The following is a 20,035-nucleotide window of genomic DNA, read 5'->3' on the forward strand; positions in this document are numbered from 1 at the left end:
TATGAAATGTCTGTTGAATCAATGATAATGAATGAAGGAATGAATGACCAGGTTGGAGCTCCACAACGATAGTGTTTCTGTCATTTCTTTTTCAACACCTTTCCTTCTTTAAGAACCATGATATCTATGCATACTCAAAGGTCTATTTTGGATCATTTTGTAGTAGGGATCAAAGCAAGCGGGTAACTGACCATCTGAGTTCAAGTTGCCCTCTGGAAGAATCAGGTTTATGGTATGATGGAAAATAACTTTTGTTTTTCAAGATCACAAGGGTAATAATATCTATCTGTATTGCCTCCTGGGACATAAAGGGAAAGATGTAGCCCTTATGTGTCTTTTCTGAAAAAGTTCTCCAGCTCTCACGAGGACAATAGTTGAATAGTGTGCAGAAACTACAAATTGTTCCTGTTCCCCTTTATTAGCCTATCACAGTTCTCATTTAATCCTCATTTCTTCCATTTCATGCTTTCCAGATCTGAAAATCTTTCCAATAGTGGCCTTTATGCATTCTAATGACATTTAATTAGTCGCCTTTTATCCTGCCTTAGTCTCTCTCCCAAACTATATTAAAAATCAATGATTGTAACAATTCTAATGATCTGATGTGATGTTGGACAGTTCAAGTCTTGTCCAAGAATAATGAAAGAAAAAAAAAGTTAAGAACAATAAAAGGATGTGATACTCCTTGCCCTAGATTTCTTTGCTGTGCTTCCCAAACTTCCACCATAGAGATCAACAGTTGTGTGTGGTTTTTGCATTATGAAGGGCATGAGAACTGTGCTTTGGAGTTTATAGTCTAGTTGAAGATGAAAGATGATCACACTGACAAAGACAATATTCTTGATGTTTTTGCACATGGTTTTCTAACCTATACTTTTTGATTATCTTTCCCCTTCCTGCTACCCAAACTAAATGGGATGTTAGCTGCCCATGGCTGAAGTGAAAAGATGAACATGGAATGAGCAGGAGACGAGATGAATGAATGAAAGATGAGAATATATTTCATTAGAAAAATATGCACATATACATCTTTTTGCTTTTAACATACTCTGTATTAATTTATACATATACATAGCGTAAGCAGTTCACATCATTTTGGCACTATGTATAATTCTACGGTAAGCTGTGTTGTTTCGTCAGCCCCTACTAAAATAGCACAATAATGTCTAGAATATTTAGCAATATATTATCACATTTGTACTAGAGCTGCCTCAAATACTCTGTTTTCCATGTTTGTAAACGAAAATAGGAACACCACTACATAAACACTGTGATTGGAAAAATACCTTCTTTTCAATTCCTCCCTTACATTCAGTAAAGGAGATGTAAACCACTTTAGTATCCAAAATACATTTTCACTGAAGGAATATAATTTTCTTTGGGTGCACGAAATATGTAACCAGAACAAATCAACTTTTTGTTTTTCCACAACTACATCACCTCTGAAAGGCAGTGGCATCGACATAGATGAGACTTGAGATTTGGAGGGTTTCAATGGATCTCCTCATTTAGCACAGAATCAAATGATGGTAACTCTGATGACTCTTGCAAATTCACAAATGAACTTCAGGTGCCAGTAATGAGAACTGGTTTATTCGGGGATGTTTGAAGATTTTATACTGAGGATGTAAAGAGAGACGTGGTGATATAGTATTGGGTTTTAATAAGAACCTCTACTTTTATTTGAAATGAACTGGTAGATGGTTCAACTTGTAGCAGTTACTTTTCCTCCTCCTGTTTTGCTAATAGCAGCAAACAAGAGGTCAACTACAAACTGATTTCTCATTAGCCCTACTGAATCTTCCTGGAAAAGACGGAGATCTTGTTAAGCTTTGAAGCTGGGTAGAAGGCAGTTAATGGATTTATATGGAGTCTTTTAATTACCAGTCTTAAGCAAATTTATCTTTTACTGCTAGATAGCACCCAAGGGCAAGAGGTAATCTGCTTTATAAACCTTAGAGTGATTTGCTTTATAAATCCTGGAGCTTAAGAAAGTGGAAAACTCTCTTTAAAGAGAATATTCTCTTCCACTAGAAATTATATTTTTGGCAGTTTTGTGAAAAATTTAGTGATGGATTCTTTGTGACCTCCCCTTGTATAAATGTCCGTGACTAGAGCACATTCAGCATGCAGGCCAGTTCTTCACAGCTGATGGGGCCTTTTCAGTTGACAGGACTATCCAAAGCCACACTGAGCACATGATACTAACAAACCAATTAACAAATTGGCCCATCTAATGTTTTGAGCAAATTGACTCTAAATTTCTTTTTTCATTCAAAGACAAAATTTCATTCCTGTCAAAGCCACTTGGTCTTGCAGAGGTCATATAATTTGTGTGGTTTACATTGTGTGGATGGTAAAACATCTGAGTAATATCGGAATTGATTGAAATAAAAAAATTAAAAATCAGATCCATAGCCAAATACAGAAATATTCTAATTCAAAGTCTAGAGTTAAAAAGAAAGATAGTGACCGTGATTTTAATTTTTCAAAGTTATAAATGGCTCAAGATTAACAAGGAGCACCCTGTTTCTGAACTAGGTCAATTTAATTGTGTTTTTCTTGGATACTTTGCTTGCATTACTATGACATCTGCATCTCAGTCCCAGATGAAAGATGGAGTTCACAAGGGATGCAGTGGGAGACCCCATTCCTAGACTGTCTCCCACAGCAATAGTACCAAGGATAACTTTCTCCAGGTTTACTATGGACAAATTCACTTAATAATTCTTCACAAATGATATGCTCAGCTCCTGGGAGGATGGGGATCACTTTAAACGCATGGTCGGTCTGTCTCCCAGGAAATGAAGGCTCAGTGATCACGATGCTGCATTAGCTTCACATTCAAGCGGATGACTCTTGCTCGATGATTTCCAGAGCGATGACCTCGGCACCCTCCTCGCCCAGGTTGTTGGCGGCTTCGTTCCTCGGCTCCTGATGGCAGATGTAAACCGGGATGTCCCCGGCTTCGGCGGCGGCGGCGGCGGCACTGGCCGCGGAGCGCCGGGGGTTCGGTCGCCCCCAGCGCTGGTCCCACTGGGTTTTAAACTGGGCCCACTGACGCTTCACAGTGGTTTGCACCTGGAAGACAAAAGGGAACCTTGTTCTGTCATCAGTGTCAGAAACGACCCAAGCCAAGCTTATGGACGCAGCGCTTGGGGCTTATCCGAGGTTGAAAGAGGTCGAGTCGCAATTCTGAGCCAAAGGACCTCGCAGTACATCCGCTCCGGGGAAGGAACGTACCATTTTGGGAGAATTGGCAAATCGGAGAAACGAGATGCTTGCCTCAGCCACCACTGGCAAGGGCATTTCCTCCTTTGAGTAAAAGTCTCTTCTTTACCTCTTTATGTCCAATTAATGAAATGTGACTTGGTTTTAGACCCACATATGGTCTACATGTCATATCAGAGGAAAAGATTTTGAAAAAAGTTTTTGATCGGCTACCATCTCCAACAAGGCAGAAGCTTTCATCTAAACCTACACATTACTGGTCATGAAGAAAAATAAAAAAAAAGTAACCCAAAGCACAGCCCTGAGTCTTGAGATCAGGGCATCGTACTGCTGATTTTCCTTTCTTCAACTAGGCTTGAGGTAGGGGTGTGCCAGATAGAACTCTGGTTAAAGGAGTGCCATGCTTTTAGGAATAAAATTTCCATCCTTTCCTATGGAAAAACTTCTAATATGTAAACAAACTTACCAGAACTGCTTTCTAAATATGATGAACTCTCTACTGAACACAGGAGAAGGAGAAGATGCTAACGCTGGGAAGCTCTAAATACGGAAACGGCGATGACCACAGTGGAGGAGAACCTGTACAGACAGTAATGCTGCTTGTCTAGCTTTGCTTTCTTCAGAACTGAATTCAATTTAGTTGTTAAGTTCATTTTCCCTGCCGTCTCCTAACTTCTTGCTTTTCTCTATAGCTGAACAAGACTAAAATCTTGTATTTTAAAATAAAATAAAATTGTATTGCTACAATATCTGCTCTACGTGTCTGAGTTTCTGTTGCTCAGTGCATGAGACAAGCTGTTATGTAAAATCTTTGCATCAGTTTATTAATACATCTTCAGTTATTTTGCTACCAAACTTGAATATAAGATCCAACCATTAAGGGGGGCATAGGAGGGGGAATTGGGAAACAGTAGGACATGAGATAAAGCATGTAACACGTTGGCTGTGAAGAGCCATGTTTGCATGAATGGAAAAGAAGGTATAAATGATAGCACAGCCTATTAATGTTATAAAGCAATATGCATGATAGAAGACTGAATAATTTCTCTGGCAAATACATTTTCTGTGTATCATAGCAGAACAATTTTTTCCAAATGACTATTAGTATTTGTCATATCATTTTAAATATTTTACTCAGAAAAAGGCAAAAGAGTCAAATGATTCACTGAAGACAAGAGGGTATGAAACTTGTAACTGGAGAGGTTCCTCTTCATACAGCAGAGGAGCTGTCAAGTTCAAGATGGCAAGTGGCAATCAGAGGAATTTGGGAATCTGATAATTTGGAATACTGGTAAGCTGACCATTTGGAATTACTGAGGCAACAGACTCTTGTTTTGTGTTTTTGGTTTTTTTGGAGGTGATGAGTGCATGAGTGCAGAGCAGTATCCATCTGATTTTATTTCAGAAAGACAAAGACCAATATTTTAAGTGCCATGGTCAAGCTATGTGCCATGCAGCTGAACCTTGCATTGATAAAAGATGTACAGAGGACCACAGATGGGATGAAAAGCTGTAGCTGTAGCTGTAGCTGGTATTTTATTGAGGGCTTACCATGTGCCATTTTCCAAGCTCTTGATTAGTATGAACTTATATAATCCTTACAACAGCCCTCTGAGAAGGCACTACTACTGTTTCCTTCACTTTACAAAGAGGGGCAAAGGTTATGCAATGTGTCCAGGGTCTGACAATTGGAAATGTGGTGGGACCACAAGGCCAGGTGAAGCCCATGACTCCTGACCATGCCGCTTGGCCACAGCATACACTGTAGAGAGCTCATCATTAAGTTTAGAACTAAATTGAGAAATGATTTGTTTCTTGTGGTCATTGCATAGGCATTAAGTGTTTACACATATGCTCCAAAGACTGTGCTGTTTGCGGTTGAGTCCCAGTTTGTTTGCTACGTGGTTTTTTCCCTCCTTTTTCTTTCTTAGACTTTTCTCCTTTGTAAAAAGGAGATGATGACACTAATTCAGAGTTATGAGTAAGATTTACTGAGGTTATTTAAATCACCTAGTATGCTATGCTGGTGCATCCCTACTTTTTCTGTGATTCTCTCCCCATGCTGACTCCCCTCCAAGGATCTTCCAGTCAAGGTGGCTGGATTTGAGAGAGTCAAGTATCTCCCTTATGATAATCCAGCACCTGCAGGCTATCTGGTCTAGTTCTTATTAGGGCTATTTACTGGTTGGAAATTGATTCATGGAAGTGTTTCCCTCCTATGGTTTTCTAAGCACATTAGTAGAAGAGGTACAAATAGAAGCTGTAATACAGCTAGAGAGGACAGGATGGATTGGAGGAATGGAAGAGGCAGAAATGAGGAAGAATGAAACAGTAAAAAAGAAAAGCAATTAGGACAGTTTATCTACATTAGGTGCTGAATAACTGAGCATTGACTAATTTGTTAACCCTCTGAGACATTTCTGTCTAGAGATCAAGACACAAAGAGAAGACAAAGTCTGAAAGATTAGGCCCATTTATTCTCTCGACTTGAAACACTGTGCTCCTTTACACACATTGGCTTCCTGGACTCAGCTATTGCCGTTCAAAACAGTAGTTGGGTGACATACTCCAAATGGGCTGAACTTGATCTGGGTTATTCTCTTCAGAAGGGGTTCAGTCCACACCCAAAAGTGACCTGAAATCTTGGTCTGATGGTTTTGTCCTTGAGCTACTTACCAAAAATGCCTCCATTTCAGCCACTAGGCCAGGCACACATAGAAGGGATTTGGGTCCTGTAAGAGCACTTAGACACTAGGCACAGAGCTGCTGTCAGTGGCGGGGGTGGAAGATTCCCATACTGCTTTTGCCTGAGTTGGCCAATCCTCTGCCAAAGTGGTTTTAAGCCACTTATTGCCTTGACCTGAATTCTCCAAAATTAACAAGCTGCTGGTCTCTCTCCACCAGCTATATTGTTTCTTTCCATCAGGCTCGTCTGCTCACACTGCTCCCCCTGACCGAAATGTCCCTCTCTCACCCTTCACTGTGGCCAAAACTTGTTTTTCAGGACTCAACTCTGTTTCCCCAGGAATCTTTTCTTGACCCCCTGATCCAGAGTCAGGAGTCTCTTTACTGTGCACTTGTTGCAGTTATGTATGTTCATTATTCCTCTTATTACATTGAAATCCTTAAAAGCAGGAACCATGTCTTGTTCTTTTTATATTCCCAGAACATGTCATGCTGTTTGGCATATAGCAGTTAGTTATTCAACAAATACTTGTTGACTGATTGTCAACATCCATTCTAGAATGAATTCATAGCTCTTTCAGCCAAGAAAGTGATCACTAATGACCAAAATTAGTGCATTGGTATCCAGTGGTCCTAGGGTGGGGAACTGAAAGCATCTAGAACAAACCTAATGGAGAAATTGAAATTTTCTTTCATGCAAACAGGAAACACTGGGTTTTGACATGAGACCTAGAATCACTGTTTTTTGAGAACCTGAATTCCTTGCTGAGGTGAAGTGTAAGCCATTGGATGTTAGATCATCTACAACTGTTACTAGGTCTTCTCTCATGCCATGGTAAGTGTTTTGGGGAACTGCTCTTGAACTCCAATGAACTCCTACTTTTGGAAAGGATCAGAAGCAGGCACTTGTTACATTGTACAGGCAACCAGCTGGATAGGAAAGGAAGACTATCAGTGGGTAACATCATACCACCTTTCTGTTAATTTTCCACCAATAGGATCATTTCACCAGGTCTCATTCGATGCCAGGAAAGAAAGGACTGAACTTTGGGTCAAGGAACTCACTCTGCCCACATTAGCCTTGTAATCTTGGGTAGGACTGTTAACCTCTCTGAGATTCCTTTCTTTAATACAACTCTTCTACCTCACTTTCTGTTTGAAGGATTAAATTGTGACAATACATATCAAAGTGGCATCTAAGTTTTAAAGTACCATACAGGGAGACTACTGTTATTATTGCTATTATTGTACTGTTATTATGGCAGGATGTTGACCTCAAGTCTTCAGACTAAAATGAAACTCTTCTGTCATATTCTTTTTTGGGGGGTGGTGGTGCTAAGAAAATAAAAAGACCTCTCAATGACACACATAGTTTCTGATCTCATACATTCCAAACTAGGTCTCCAAAGAGTGCTCTATTGCCCAAGCTTGCTACTTCCTGGATTTCCTTTGGATTTCTGTACAAGACATTTTTCTGTCGGGACTACCCAAGAGATGGCATGGTTTTATTTGGGTTGTATTGTCTATTAAATATAGGTCTTTAAATGCTTTAAATACCAGGTTTATAATCTAGGAACCATAAAATGCCCAGTTGAGGAATTAGGAAATATACTGCTTCAGCATATTTTTGGAAAAGCGATATCTCCACACAAAGGGAATTGATAGTTTCCGTGGATTCAGCATCTCTCAAATACCAACACTGTCTTTATAGATAAAATTTACACAGATATTTAGAGGTATCCAAAGTACACAGTATAAGTTTAGAGTGACTTTGTAAAAGTGCCCAGCAGACCAAAGAAAACCAAAAAAACAAAAAAACAAAAAAACAAAAAACAAAACAAAGCAGTCTTTGTTTCTCTTCACCTGTTCTTTCAAAATAATCCCCATTGGAGTATCTATGCATATTAATGAAGTACCCTGCCTAGCAGGAGGCCAAAGGATTTGAGGCCTATTTTATGTTTTTAATATTATTATTACAGAAATGTTCATAGTTCTATAATTGCATTCCTGAATTATAATCTATTCTTTTGTGTGGAGATGGCAATCTGCTTCAATTTGTAAACCACACATATAAGAATAGGCCCTTAGCAGGATGTAAAAGACACTTGAATAATTATAGTTTAATAGGGCAATTATCTCCTACAATACCACAGGTTGAGCTTGATGCTGCTTTGATCACAAGAATAAGGGCAATGAATCTGTTTGAAAACAAACAAACAAACAAACAAACAAACCAGGAAGACTTTTCATTGCTCTTGAAAAGCATCAGAAATGTTAGGAGTTTCCAATGTGATAAATATAACATACAAAGTTTTTGAATTATATAGATTCATCACTCATTATAAAAGCAATTAACACAGATCACTTTACATTTTCCCTAATTATATCAATTTATTTATTGCCAACTTTAAAAATAGAGCCCTGGTCTGATGGTTTGAAGACATAATTTACACCTGGCTGTATTATTAACCATCTATATAAGGTTGATATATTTGGGCCTCAGTTTCTACATTTGTGTAAAAGAAAATCAGACCGGAATATCCATGGTTAGACTTGAATGCTTTTATCTTTGGCCTTTGTTTTCCTGAAGTTCAGTACAAGCACCAGCAGTACAGCTGAATGGAAGGTGGGATTTATCTCCAGGAGTTTTGATTGAACACATACCAAGATTTTTAGATCTGCTCCCTCATACCTTCACTTGCTGATGTCATAACTCAACAGACCTGCTGCAATCTAAATGTAAGATGAAAAATTATGAGTTTTAAAAACACTAGGAAGTATGCTTTAAATGCTTTTATATGACTTTTTGAAACTGGATCCCTATTAGATACTGAACGGGATACTTCTGAATATTATTTATAAAGTTACTGATATGTTTTTCACCCTTTTGGAGCATTGTCTTTACTGGTCTTTATCTTACAAGAGTTTACATGCTCTACAGTTGGAGGTAATTGGGTACTTCATGATTGTAAGATCAAGACTTTCTAATTCCCTTTTACTATCCACTCTCCTGTATTTGTAGAAGCTTTCCTGTTTTAGAAGACAACAATTGATAAATACCATCTACAATAAGGTTAATATTTTTGAAAATATTTATTGTATTTCCTAAATAAAATTCCCCTGCAACTCCCTCATTCATTAAGCCAAGGTCATTCATTGCTTGAAGAACAAATTAGATTTTGTCTAGAGTAGGTTCTCAAAGTGTGTTCTCTGATCAGCAGCAGCATCATCAGCTGGAAACCTCTTAGAAATCCAAATTTTCAGGCCCCATCCCTGTCCTACTGAATAGGAAACTCTTCTGGTAGGGGCCAAGCACTCTCGTTTTAACAAACTTTCCAGGTGATCCTGAGAAGCACCTAAGTTTGAGAATATAGGTGTAGAACAAATTATTGCTTAGCTTTAAGTCTCAAAGCTGACATTCTTGACCCTCTAGAAAAACAACAGCTGCAAAAACCAGGTTTTATTGAATAAGAGAAAGAATTTCTTAATAGAAAAGCTTATCTTTGCATATGAAGTGAAAACCATACTACTCTGAAAATAGGATTTTACTAAAACTAAAAACTATAGTATAGTATAGTATAGTATAGTATAGTATAGTATAGAGAACATGCAGGATATGGCATAAGGAGAGTCCCCCTGCAAAGAGGAAGGAGAAGTGGTGACTACAAAATCCTTCCAATCCTAAGAGGAAGAGAAGAGAGAGATACAGAGACCAATGACCTTGCATCTCCCCTTCATGGTGGAAATACCTGGGGAAGTGGAGAGAAGAAAGAAGGCAGTAGTAATAGAAACACCTCAGTATAGCAAGTCTTTTTTGATTCAGAGAGTACAGGTCTAGAAATTGATAAGCCATACAAAGAAGTCACACATTTGGCTTGGAATCATAACCAACTTGGTGCCTGAGTAGTGGAGTGGGAATGGCTATGACATGGGTTAAAGAGAGATTCACAGTGTGAAGAAAGGAGGGTGACTCCCAGGCTCCTTGGGTGGCTTGGAAGAGAGAACTGGTGCATAGCATTAGCTATCTGGACATAGGGTGGGATGCCTGGGTAGCTCAGCAGTTAAAACATCTGCCTTCAGCCCAGGGCATGATCCTGGAGTCCTGGAATCGAGTCCTGGGATCGGGCTCCCTGCAGGGAGCCTGCTTCTCCCTCTGCCTCTGTCTCTGTCTCTCTCTCTCTGTTTTTCACGGATAAATAAATAAAATCTTAAAAAAAAAAGGATAGGGCGGGGGGTTGGGATCTCTGGGTGGCTCAGTGGTTTAGTGCCTGCCTTTGGCCTGGGGTATGATCCTGGAGTCCCAGGATCGAGTCCCACGTCGGGCTCCCTGCATGGAGCCTGCTTATCCCTCTGCCTGTGTCTCTGCCTCTCTCTCTCTCTGTTTCTCTCATGAATGAATAAATAAAATCTTTTTTTTTTTAAAAAAAAAAAAAAAAATCTTTTTTTTTTTAAAGGATAGGGCAGGGGCCTGGTCAAGGAGGCTACACAGTAAAAGGATCTCTGGGGTCCTCAGAAGAGAGGGGAGCCACCTTGGGTTCCCAAAGGGGCTACCAGCCGCACATCTGGACAAAGGCTTTGGAACTAAATATTTTCTAGAAAGAGACTGCTGTCTCTTAGAATCTGGTGGGATGGGCTCTTTAAAGCAAGATAAGTTACAATGAAGAAAAATAGTTGTAGTTTCCATGCACTCCAATCTGTTACTGTTAACTTGAGATCCTTCTGGTCATGCTCCTTTGGTCTACAAATGATTTTATCTTATCCACAATGCATGGACAATAGCAGGAAACATGAAATAGGGAGAACATGCATGGTGTTGTGGTGCTCGCTCAAGTTTTAAGCTGTGGCTTGGAAACACTCGGCATCTTTCTAGCTGTCACCATCTTTTTGAAGTCCTTTAGATACTTAATAATTTACTGAAAGGCTTCCAGTGTTCACACTCTTGGAAGATTTGTAGGAACTATGTGATCCCTAAACATCCTCTCATTGTGGCTTCCTGGTTCCTTCTGCTGTAATTCTCCAAATTTCTTCCCTGCTTCTAGTCTATCTGTCCACTATGTGACCCATTTCCACAATAAGAATCACTGAAAACAAACAGATAAAAAATAAAAATGAAAACTTCATCTTCACTGTCTAACTGACATCACGGCCTCCTAGATCTCTGCTAAAACTCAGTGTGCTGCTGGGCACAGCCCAGTCACAGCTCTGCCGCAGCTGCAGCTGCAGGAACCTCCTGCAGGTGCGAGTGCCCTGCTGGCTTACGGGGTAAGCCAGGGACTCACAGGAGGCCCAGCAGAGAGCCACATGCCTCAAATGCATGGGGCTGTGATGTGACATTTGGCACAGTATGCAATTTCTAGTTTATTAGAAATGTCACACTTGTAGCTTCCCCCCGTAACAGAATCTTAATTAAAATGGAGATGGTTTCTTTACTTCGAAAAGCAGAGATAACATACTCAAATGAACGCGAAACATTCAATTGTTAGGAGTACTTCCTGGCTTGCTTTCTGTGCCTGACACTTCGAAGACAGCCTCATGGTTAAAACACAGTAAGTGCTGAGGTATTTTTGCAAATGCATGCGGTCCTCCCATGTTTTCAAGGTATGCCCCTCCTGAAACTGATTTTTATATTAGCCCTATATAGATATTGCTTTAGGTGGAAACATCTATTTGTGTGGCACCTGAAACAACCCAAAAGAGAGAGATACATGTTCACGGAAATGGATATGCAGACAGGATGCCCTAAGCCCTATATTTATTGGTGTTTGCTGATCTTAAAACAAACAAACAAAAAAACCCCAAAGAGACACTAACAGCTGACAGCAGAAGGATGTCTTTTCATTTCTGTCCCAGGCCTTCAGTCTATGCCCTAGTGCTAGTGAATGCACAATATATTTCTGCTGAATGAAGGAATGAGTTTATGGATGAGTTTATGGATGAATGGATGAAGGGAGGGATAAAATTATAAAGGAGAAGGAGAATGACAGAAATCTTGCAATGCAATGTCAAGGTGGGAGATAAGTAACAGGTTATAGAACAAAATATTATAGGTGCTCACTGTTTAACTGAAGAAATAAAGAACAGAGAATCAATTGAATATCAATTAATTCTGGTTAGAAAACCTTTTTAATTATAACAGGAAAATAAAATGTTTGTTGATGTCTTAACCAAATGTTATTTTCCTTGTTATAGAATTATTCTTAAGGGGCACCTGGGTGGCTCAATTGGTTAAGTGTCTGCCTTCAGCTCAGATTATGACCCTGGGACTGAGCCCTGAGTCAGGTTCCCTGTTCAGTTCCCCCTGCCCCCACCCCGAATCCTTTTCTCTCAAATAAATAAAAAGAATTATTCTTAAGAGGAATCAATGTAAAATTATAAAAAGTAATTGTACATTACAATTTATATGGCATATAACTAGAGTATGTATACTTACAAAGCTCCAGGAAGGAATCATAGATATATTATGGTGCAGTGGAAGATTTAGTTCATTTAATTAAGAATCAGGAAATTTGGATTCTAGTCCTGGTTATATAACTATGATTGTGACATTGTGCAAGTCATATGTTCTTCTGGAGTATAGATTTCTCACCTGAAAAATGAGGGATTTTCAACCATGTTTCTTGAAGCCCTGGATATTCTTTGGTACAAATTTAAACAGCCCCACTTGTTTTTTTAATTCAAGTATAATTAACATGTATGTTACAAATGGTAAGATTTCATTTTTTATGGCTGAATAATATTCCATTGTATGAATATACCAGATCTTCTTTATCCATCCATCCATTAGTGGACACACTTTGGTTGCTTCCACATCTTAGCTAGTTGCTATACACATAGGAGTGCATATATCTCTTTGAATTAGTATTTTCATTTTCTTTCGGTTAATTTCTAGTAGTAGAATTACTAGATCATATGATATTTCTATTTTTAATTTTCCAAGGAGCCTCCATACTGTTTTCCATAGGGGCTGTACCAGTTTGCATTCCCAGCAACAGTAAGCAGCTCCATTTTTATGCTTTACAGTTGGGGTCTTAGGCAAGAAGTTTCCATAAGAAGAAATGGAACTCTGGCTAAAACACCCTGACAATACTGGCCGTATGGATCCCTAGATTTTACTGATCTAAATATTCAGATAATACATTAATTATTTGAGAATCCTTTTTGGTTCTTAACTTCAGGGGGATTTTCAAAATGTTGAATAAGTGGTATGACACCAGGGAAAGAAAGCAGTGAACCAGTTCATACTGGCTGGATATTGGCTCTGCCCTGGTGAGGAGTGGGTCTTCAAAAGAGATGACAGCATGACTTCCAGAACAGCTTTCACTGTTGCTGCTCAAAGAACTGACCAGCTTAACATGCCATCCAAGGAAATCAGAATTTAGCTGCCTGTGTGGATAACATCTGCAATCGTACCACAGAAACAATCGTCCCATTGACTGGATACGATTCAGCTTGAAATAGTGAAAAAAATACATGATCCTGCATGTCATGAAACCCTGTGAGGTCAACTGCAGAAGTAAGAGCAAATGAAGTGTACACAGAGGCACTTTGGGAACTGTAAAGTTTTGGCTTTGTATCAATGAGTGATGGTGTTATGTGAAATGCATGCCTACCTCATTGTTGCAGAAGCAGTAAATCACGGCGACGAAGAATCCCTAAAGAGAGGAGGAAAAAGAGAATTGAAGTTATTTTTGTGTGCATTATATTGTTTAGGAATCTATATAAATAGACAGCCTAGAGAGGAACATGTCACTATTGCAATAGCAAGTCAAAGCTCGATGAAAGACAATTACTAGTGCACTCATATTCAGTGCTTCACTACAAGAATATTCTAGTTTAAGATGGATATGGCTTCCAGCTTGGGGTCCAGTGGAGGCATTTCATACTGATAGAAACATCTGCTTCTCTGCCCTGTGTTTTCATGGCATTTATGACTATGATGATAGCAATCCAGGTTGGGAAACTGATTGGCATTGGTTATGTTGATCTTCAAAACTCCCCTTAATGAAGGGAAAATGTGGCCCTCAAAATCCTGGAGAGGGGAGGGAAAAATCGAAAGGACAGTGGGAATAGAAGTTCTGTCCCCAGTAATCAGGACTGTGCTGTGGGTCCATCCTCGGTCAAATATTTGTCCTCAGAAAGATGTGTTCTCAACGTTCATATTCCCTTCGTTTCCTTCCCCAGTTTTGAAATTCAAAAAAGAGGGGGGAGGGGAACTGGCAGTGAGAAGGAGACCTTTCCAGGTTACATCTACCCTCTAATCACAGATGAGCCTTAGAAAATGGCTCACCCTACATTAACCTGCTGAGTAAGTAGTTGAATAAATAAACCTCTGGTTTATTTACCTGGAAATGAATCAGAGAGTGCATCAGGTAATCGTATATCTTCCCAAGCATCTTGTTCGAAGGCCTCCAGGGAAAGACGACAAACTGGATCCCCAGCAGGGGCACCAGGATCAGAGTGGCCCTCACCGCCTTCAGGTACATGTGGGATTCGGCTTCCTGGGTTTCCCTCATTTTGCTCACGAGCACGCGGACGATGTTGAGCAGGAAGAAGAAATTGACCTGCAAAGACATGAGCTTATGAGGGAATCATCCAGGTGGGAATGACTTAAGGACGCCCGCTTTCCTCAGTTCTTGTTAGTCTAGTTCTGGGAGTGGATGTCACCTCTGCAGGTCAAGAGAGATGACCTGTCAGGTGGTGTAATTCTCCCAGCATTGCCAGGTGCATCCATATAACCAAAGACTCTTGTCAGACCTGAATTCACATTTCCTTTTTTTTTTTTTTGTCCAAATGATAAAATATTTTTTTTTCCTGTAGCGGTAAATAGATTAGGTGCAATTCTAATGAGAGCGGTTTATTCTTTGATTTTTATGATTTTTACAAAGGAGAGTCATAAATGACACTTTTAGACCTTGCTTTCTGGTCATTTCATTACAAGGATTATTCCTCTTAGGCAGGACTACATCACTGAAAGTGAAATGCAGACCAAAAAATGTTATCTGTAAAGTTGATGTAGTGGAGACAGATAACCCAGCCTTCTTCTTTGTAACATTTTTTAAGGGAAATAACTGCATTGAGGTATAAGGCTCATTCGGTAAAATGGAGATTTTAAGTTTATATTCAAGAAGCTTACAGAAATGTATGTGTCTCTGTAACAACCACTCCAAATAAGCAAAGAGCATTTTCATTACCCCAGAAAGTTCTCTTCTGTTCCTTTGCAGTCAACCACCCTCTCTCCTCCACCTCAAGCAACCGCTAATTACATAGTACATACTCTTTTGTGTCTGGCTTCTTTGATTTGACATATTATCTGTGAAATTCATCCATGTTGTATATATTAGCTTGTCATTCATTTTTATTGCTGAGTAGTACTCCCTTACATGGATAACACACCGTATTTGTTTATTCATTCTATTGTTGATGGAAATTGGCATGGTTGCCACAATTTGACTATTCTGAATAAATATGCTATGAATATTTGTATACAAGTCTTTGTGTGGACATATGTTTTAATTTCTCTTGAATAAGTGCCCAGGATTAGATTGCCTGTTGACATGGCAAGCATATATTTAACTTTGTAAGAGGCTGCCAAACTGTCTTCCAAAGAGGTGGCTTCATTTTATGTTCCCTCCAGCTCTAGTTGAGAATTCCAGTTGTTCTCTACCCTTGCCAACACTTGGGATGGTCACACTTTTTAATATTAGCCATTCTGGTGCGTCCCAAACTATTTTCAGCTGTGAAGATTCGTTTTGAAACCGGAGTTGTTTTTAAAATTTAATTGATGATTTATTTTTAAATGATTAGAATGATTTTTCTACCTGGAATAGAAGGAAACATTGTTGCCCAAAAAAATTCAAGAAAGGAAAGAGACCTTTAGTAATTATTAAACTCTTATGAGGTATTGGCAATATTCAAGACCCACATCAGCGGGTCCTGGTGAGGACAGTCAGGTGGTAAGTCTGTCACTGCTCTGGAGGAGAGCAAAAGAAATGGACTTTACTCTGGAGAGATTGGGGCAGTGGGAAGTCAGGCTGGATGATATACTTGGGTTGGTTGCTTACTAATGGTTATTTCTTCCAAACATGAGCAGAACATGGTTTATGACTCAGATTGTTTTTATTTTTCTCATTTCTACCCACCTTTGAGGTTAGTGGGCCAAATAATGTCTAAATATTAAATGTGATAGTTGTGATGCTGGCCAGCACATAGTAAACCTTAGGTAAAAACAAAGAGTTTGGAGATAGATGCAGATGGTCATATTTTACCCTACTTTTCACTAGTCACATAATTTGGGGTGAGTTAGTTCTTGTGTTTTTGGGTCTAGTTTTCCCAGTGAGTAAAAGTAGTCCTGATGTATCTCCTTTGAAGTGCTGCTGTTAGGAACAGCCTGGCAATGTATGTGAAGTGCCTGAAATACTTTTAAGTGCATGCTCAGTGGCAGGTCTGACGACAGCTCACATACCAAAGATGAAATGAAAGATCATTTTGTTTGGGGAAAAAAAAAAAAAAAAAACAGGGAAAAAGGGGCAGAGGGATTGTGTGGTTTTTCACTTTCTTTAGCAGTAACATCTTCTTACCATTCTTCAGCCCCTTGATCTCTACCTTTAATGAGGAGCATTTTGGTATAGCATTGGTTAAGGAAAGCTATATTTTAGTTATGGTGGGTGTAGAAATGAACTTATGCCCCTTCCCCGACTGTATTAAATAAAAATTATTTTTTAATTTGAAGATCCTCAAATTGAATTGCTACAGATTATCTCTTAATAAATTACCATTACATTAGTCTAATTTTGAAGTTATGATACATAGGCTACTCAGAGCCATCTTTACAGAGATCTTCTCAAAGAGATAACACTTAATAATGGATTTAAAAGCAATTCTCAACAACAACAGCAAAATAAATAAAAAGCAATTCTCACCACCAGTGCTGCCATGACGGGGCCATGGATGATGTACAGCAAATGGGTTTCCACACTCAGCCAGCAGCTGAAAAAAAAAGAGGGAAGGGACATAAATATAAGTGCATTTTATTTGCAAATATGTTCACTTAAAAACCACCAAAATACTTACTTGTCATTGAAGTACAGCGCCCTAGTAATCGCATGGATAGTGGTTGGCACCAGCGGGAACCCTAAAAATGTAAAAAAACAGAAATCATACCTGATTTTTTGGGCAGAAGCTGCAACTATGATTGCATGGAAAATGGTAGTTTATTTTCAAAAATAGTGGTAAATTTTAATATCTCTGTCAAAATACTTCCCTGATTTTTACACCAACTAGTTTTAGTCAAACCAAGTAAAAATGCTCTTGATTCTGTCTGTGGTGATGATGATGATGATGATGATGATGATGATGACAAGATGACTATTAGTTGAGACCAGAAAGCTCTTCACTTCATGTGAACTGGACTTTAATGGAGTCATCATGGAGGGAAGTGACCCCACATCTAATTTAATAGGGCCAGTAATGAAATGCTTGACCTGAGGGTATTTTGAGTTAGACTCTTTACCCAAAACATAATTATATTTTATTCATAGAGGTTCTAACATATCATTTGCCCACTTGGGTTTTAGAAATGGAAATTTGTTCTCTGGATTTATTCTGAAACATACATTTTAGAATTAGAAAGAGCATATATGAAGATCTCACTCCCTCCTCATCATTTCATAGAGAGGAAGATGTGTTTCTTAATGTACAGAGGAGCACAGACCCTGTATCTACTAATTCCTGTGCTCGTTGCCTTGCTCTAGGCATGAAGCCTCTTTTTATGCAGTTTGTTTTCCCCTTCCTCTTCTTCCTATCCTCCAAGCTCCAAGAGCCATAACAGCCCTTCCTTTCACTGGTTAGTAAGGGTAGGATTCCTTTTTTTTTTTTTTTTTTTAAGGGGGACTAGTTACATTCTATGTGTTTGTTGCAAAAGTCCATTCCTTCTTTGATTTATAACAAGAGGAGAATCAGCAAGGCAAAGAATCAATCTGGAGAGGGTTGTAAAATACATGATTTTTTCTGAGAACTAAACTTCACTATTTGAAGTTGCTTCAATTTGAGAGAAGTCGACTAGTAAGTGGCTCCGTGCAGATTTGTAAGGGAACAACTACCAGAAGAAGATTCTTTTATTTTGTTGGGGAGAATTGCACTGCTAGATACTTTTTTTTCCCAGAGGGTGATGTTCATAATGTCTCATAATTTTTAGGATCTGTTCCAGATCCCGGAGTGGGTAATAGTATTCACAGCTGAAATGAATGGATGGAATGTACATCACCTGCAAACAAAGGTAGGTCTTAGGAAGTAGCTTTCTTGGGCTAAATCTTCTGCTGTCTCACTTTCAGACTCTTTTAAAAGCACAGGTTATGCCTTATTTCATGGCGCTGTAAAATTTAGGACCTATCATACTTTTTAAGTATGAAAATAATTTCAAAAGCACAATAAAACTATTATCCAGTGGAAATTTCTTCTTCTCTGCTCCATTACATTCTTTAAAGATCCTGTGACACTATTTTTCTTGAGGAGTTATTTCAGTTGTACTTTTACTTGTTTTCTTTCCATCCAAAGATCATGCTTGCCTAAAATGCTAAGACAGAACTATTGGTTTAAAATGCATCATTGTGGGGTGCCTGCATGGCTCAGATGGCTAAGCATCTGCTTTCCATTCAGGTCATGATACCAGAACCCTGGGATTGAGTCCCATGTTGGGCTCCCAGTGCAGCAGGGAGTCTGCTTTTCCTTCTCCCTCTGCCTCTCCCCCTGCTTGTGCGCATGCTCTCTCTTAAATGAATAAATTAAAATCTTAAAAAAATACATCATCATGATTGTTTCTCAATTTTGTTCTCAGAGATGGTAAAGAGTTTAGTAGAATTTTGGGGCATGCACATGTACATATGCACATGCCTATGTGCGTAGAAGTAGAGAAAGATAGATTTAGGTTTGGCATGCTAAAAATAATTACATTTAGGACTGTATTGGTTGACTGTCTTTCCAAACATCTATTTAGGGGGAAGTGCAAATCCTCACTCCTTTAAATTTATGATTCCACTTACCTTACTGAGGGCAATGTTCCTTGGGATCTCACTTCAATCATTCTGATAAAGTTTTAAGTATTTTCTGATTAAGAAAGGTTAAGGTATCCCATAAATATTTTTCCTTATTTTTATTACCTTCTTTTTGATACAGCTAAACATCTTGTTCCTTTTTTCCCTTTGAATTATTTTTTGCGTGTTAAGCAGATGTCTTCATTGAACTATCTATGATGATAGCAAAAGTTCTATAACTAATTCACAATGCATCAGAATGGAAAGAGTGGTTATAAATTGTTCCTTCCAGGGTGCCCTCATCTTTGCTGAATGTCACAGGCAGGAAGAAATTTATAGCCTTTTTTATTCCATGGAAAATTTTCTGAGTATGGCAGATAGATGTTTTTGAATAGTCAAAACCAGTGTAAGAAATATGCCATAATTTTTAAGAGAAGCAAATAAAATACACCAGTAAGAAATGCGGTGTGTGTGTGTGTGTGTGTGTGTGTGTGTGTGTGTGTGTGTCACATCACGGGGTGGGATGTTATTTCTAGGTCCTCAGTTGGAAGGCATCTGACCAATACCCATCATTAGCATTGTGATAATCAGAATTACTGTTGAGGGACATGAAACTGTATTCAGTTGACTCCTGGTATGATTAGCTTTGGAAGGCTAGAAATCTCTGACAAGGTGTGTATGAGGCTGAAAAGGTCAGGGAAAGGTAAGATCAGCCTCTTGTGGAAGGCTGCAGCTAAAAGAAAAAAATAATAAAAGGCCATTTTGATCTTTGTATTCTGACCTGATTGAGGACAGGGAAGAGCAAAGGAACCTAGCACTGGATGTGAAATTGGCAGGATAGTTACAAGCCTGCTTTCTAAACTTGCTGGATGGTTAAGGTAACAGAATGAGGGGACCAAGGGGGAATAGTGGTGAGGTGGTTTGGAGTGTATTCTAGAGGAGCAGTCTAGTTCAGACCCCTCTCCCATTTTTTTTCTAGATGGGTCATCCATCTCCAGACATGTTTGCACTAAGAGATAATATCCCTCTCAAAGTCCTTGGCCATGATTCACTGAACCATGGCTGGCCCCCTGACTTCAGTTAGACCAAAC

General features: G+C 39.0%; 1 protein-coding gene across 1 annotated transcript in view; it reads right to left on the minus strand.

Moving 5' to 3' along the window:
• Positions 1-1,024: 1,024 nt before the first annotated feature.
• CALCR (calcitonin receptor) overlaps positions 1,025-20,035 on the minus strand; it is a 60,037-nt gene continuing 41,026 nt past the window's right edge. The window contains exons 8-12 of the mRNA XM_035698542.2: positions 16,987-17,047; positions 16,836-16,902; positions 14,259-14,477; positions 13,527-13,568; positions 1,025-3,081 (exon numbers count right to left, since the gene is read on the minus strand). Coding sequence (XP_035554435.1) covers positions 2,845-3,081; positions 13,527-13,568; positions 14,259-14,477; positions 16,836-16,902; positions 16,987-17,047 — 626 coding nt within the window. The 3' untranslated portion in view covers positions 1,025-2,844. The remainder of the gene's footprint in view (positions 3,082-13,526; positions 13,569-14,258; positions 14,478-16,835; positions 16,903-16,986; positions 17,048-20,035) is intronic.

The sequence above is a fragment of the Canis lupus genome, chromosome 14 (assembly GCF_003254725.2).
Source record: "Canis lupus dingo isolate Sandy chromosome 14, ASM325472v2, whole genome shotgun sequence".
Lineage (NCBI taxonomy): Eukaryota > Metazoa > Chordata > Mammalia > Carnivora > Canidae > Canis > Canis lupus.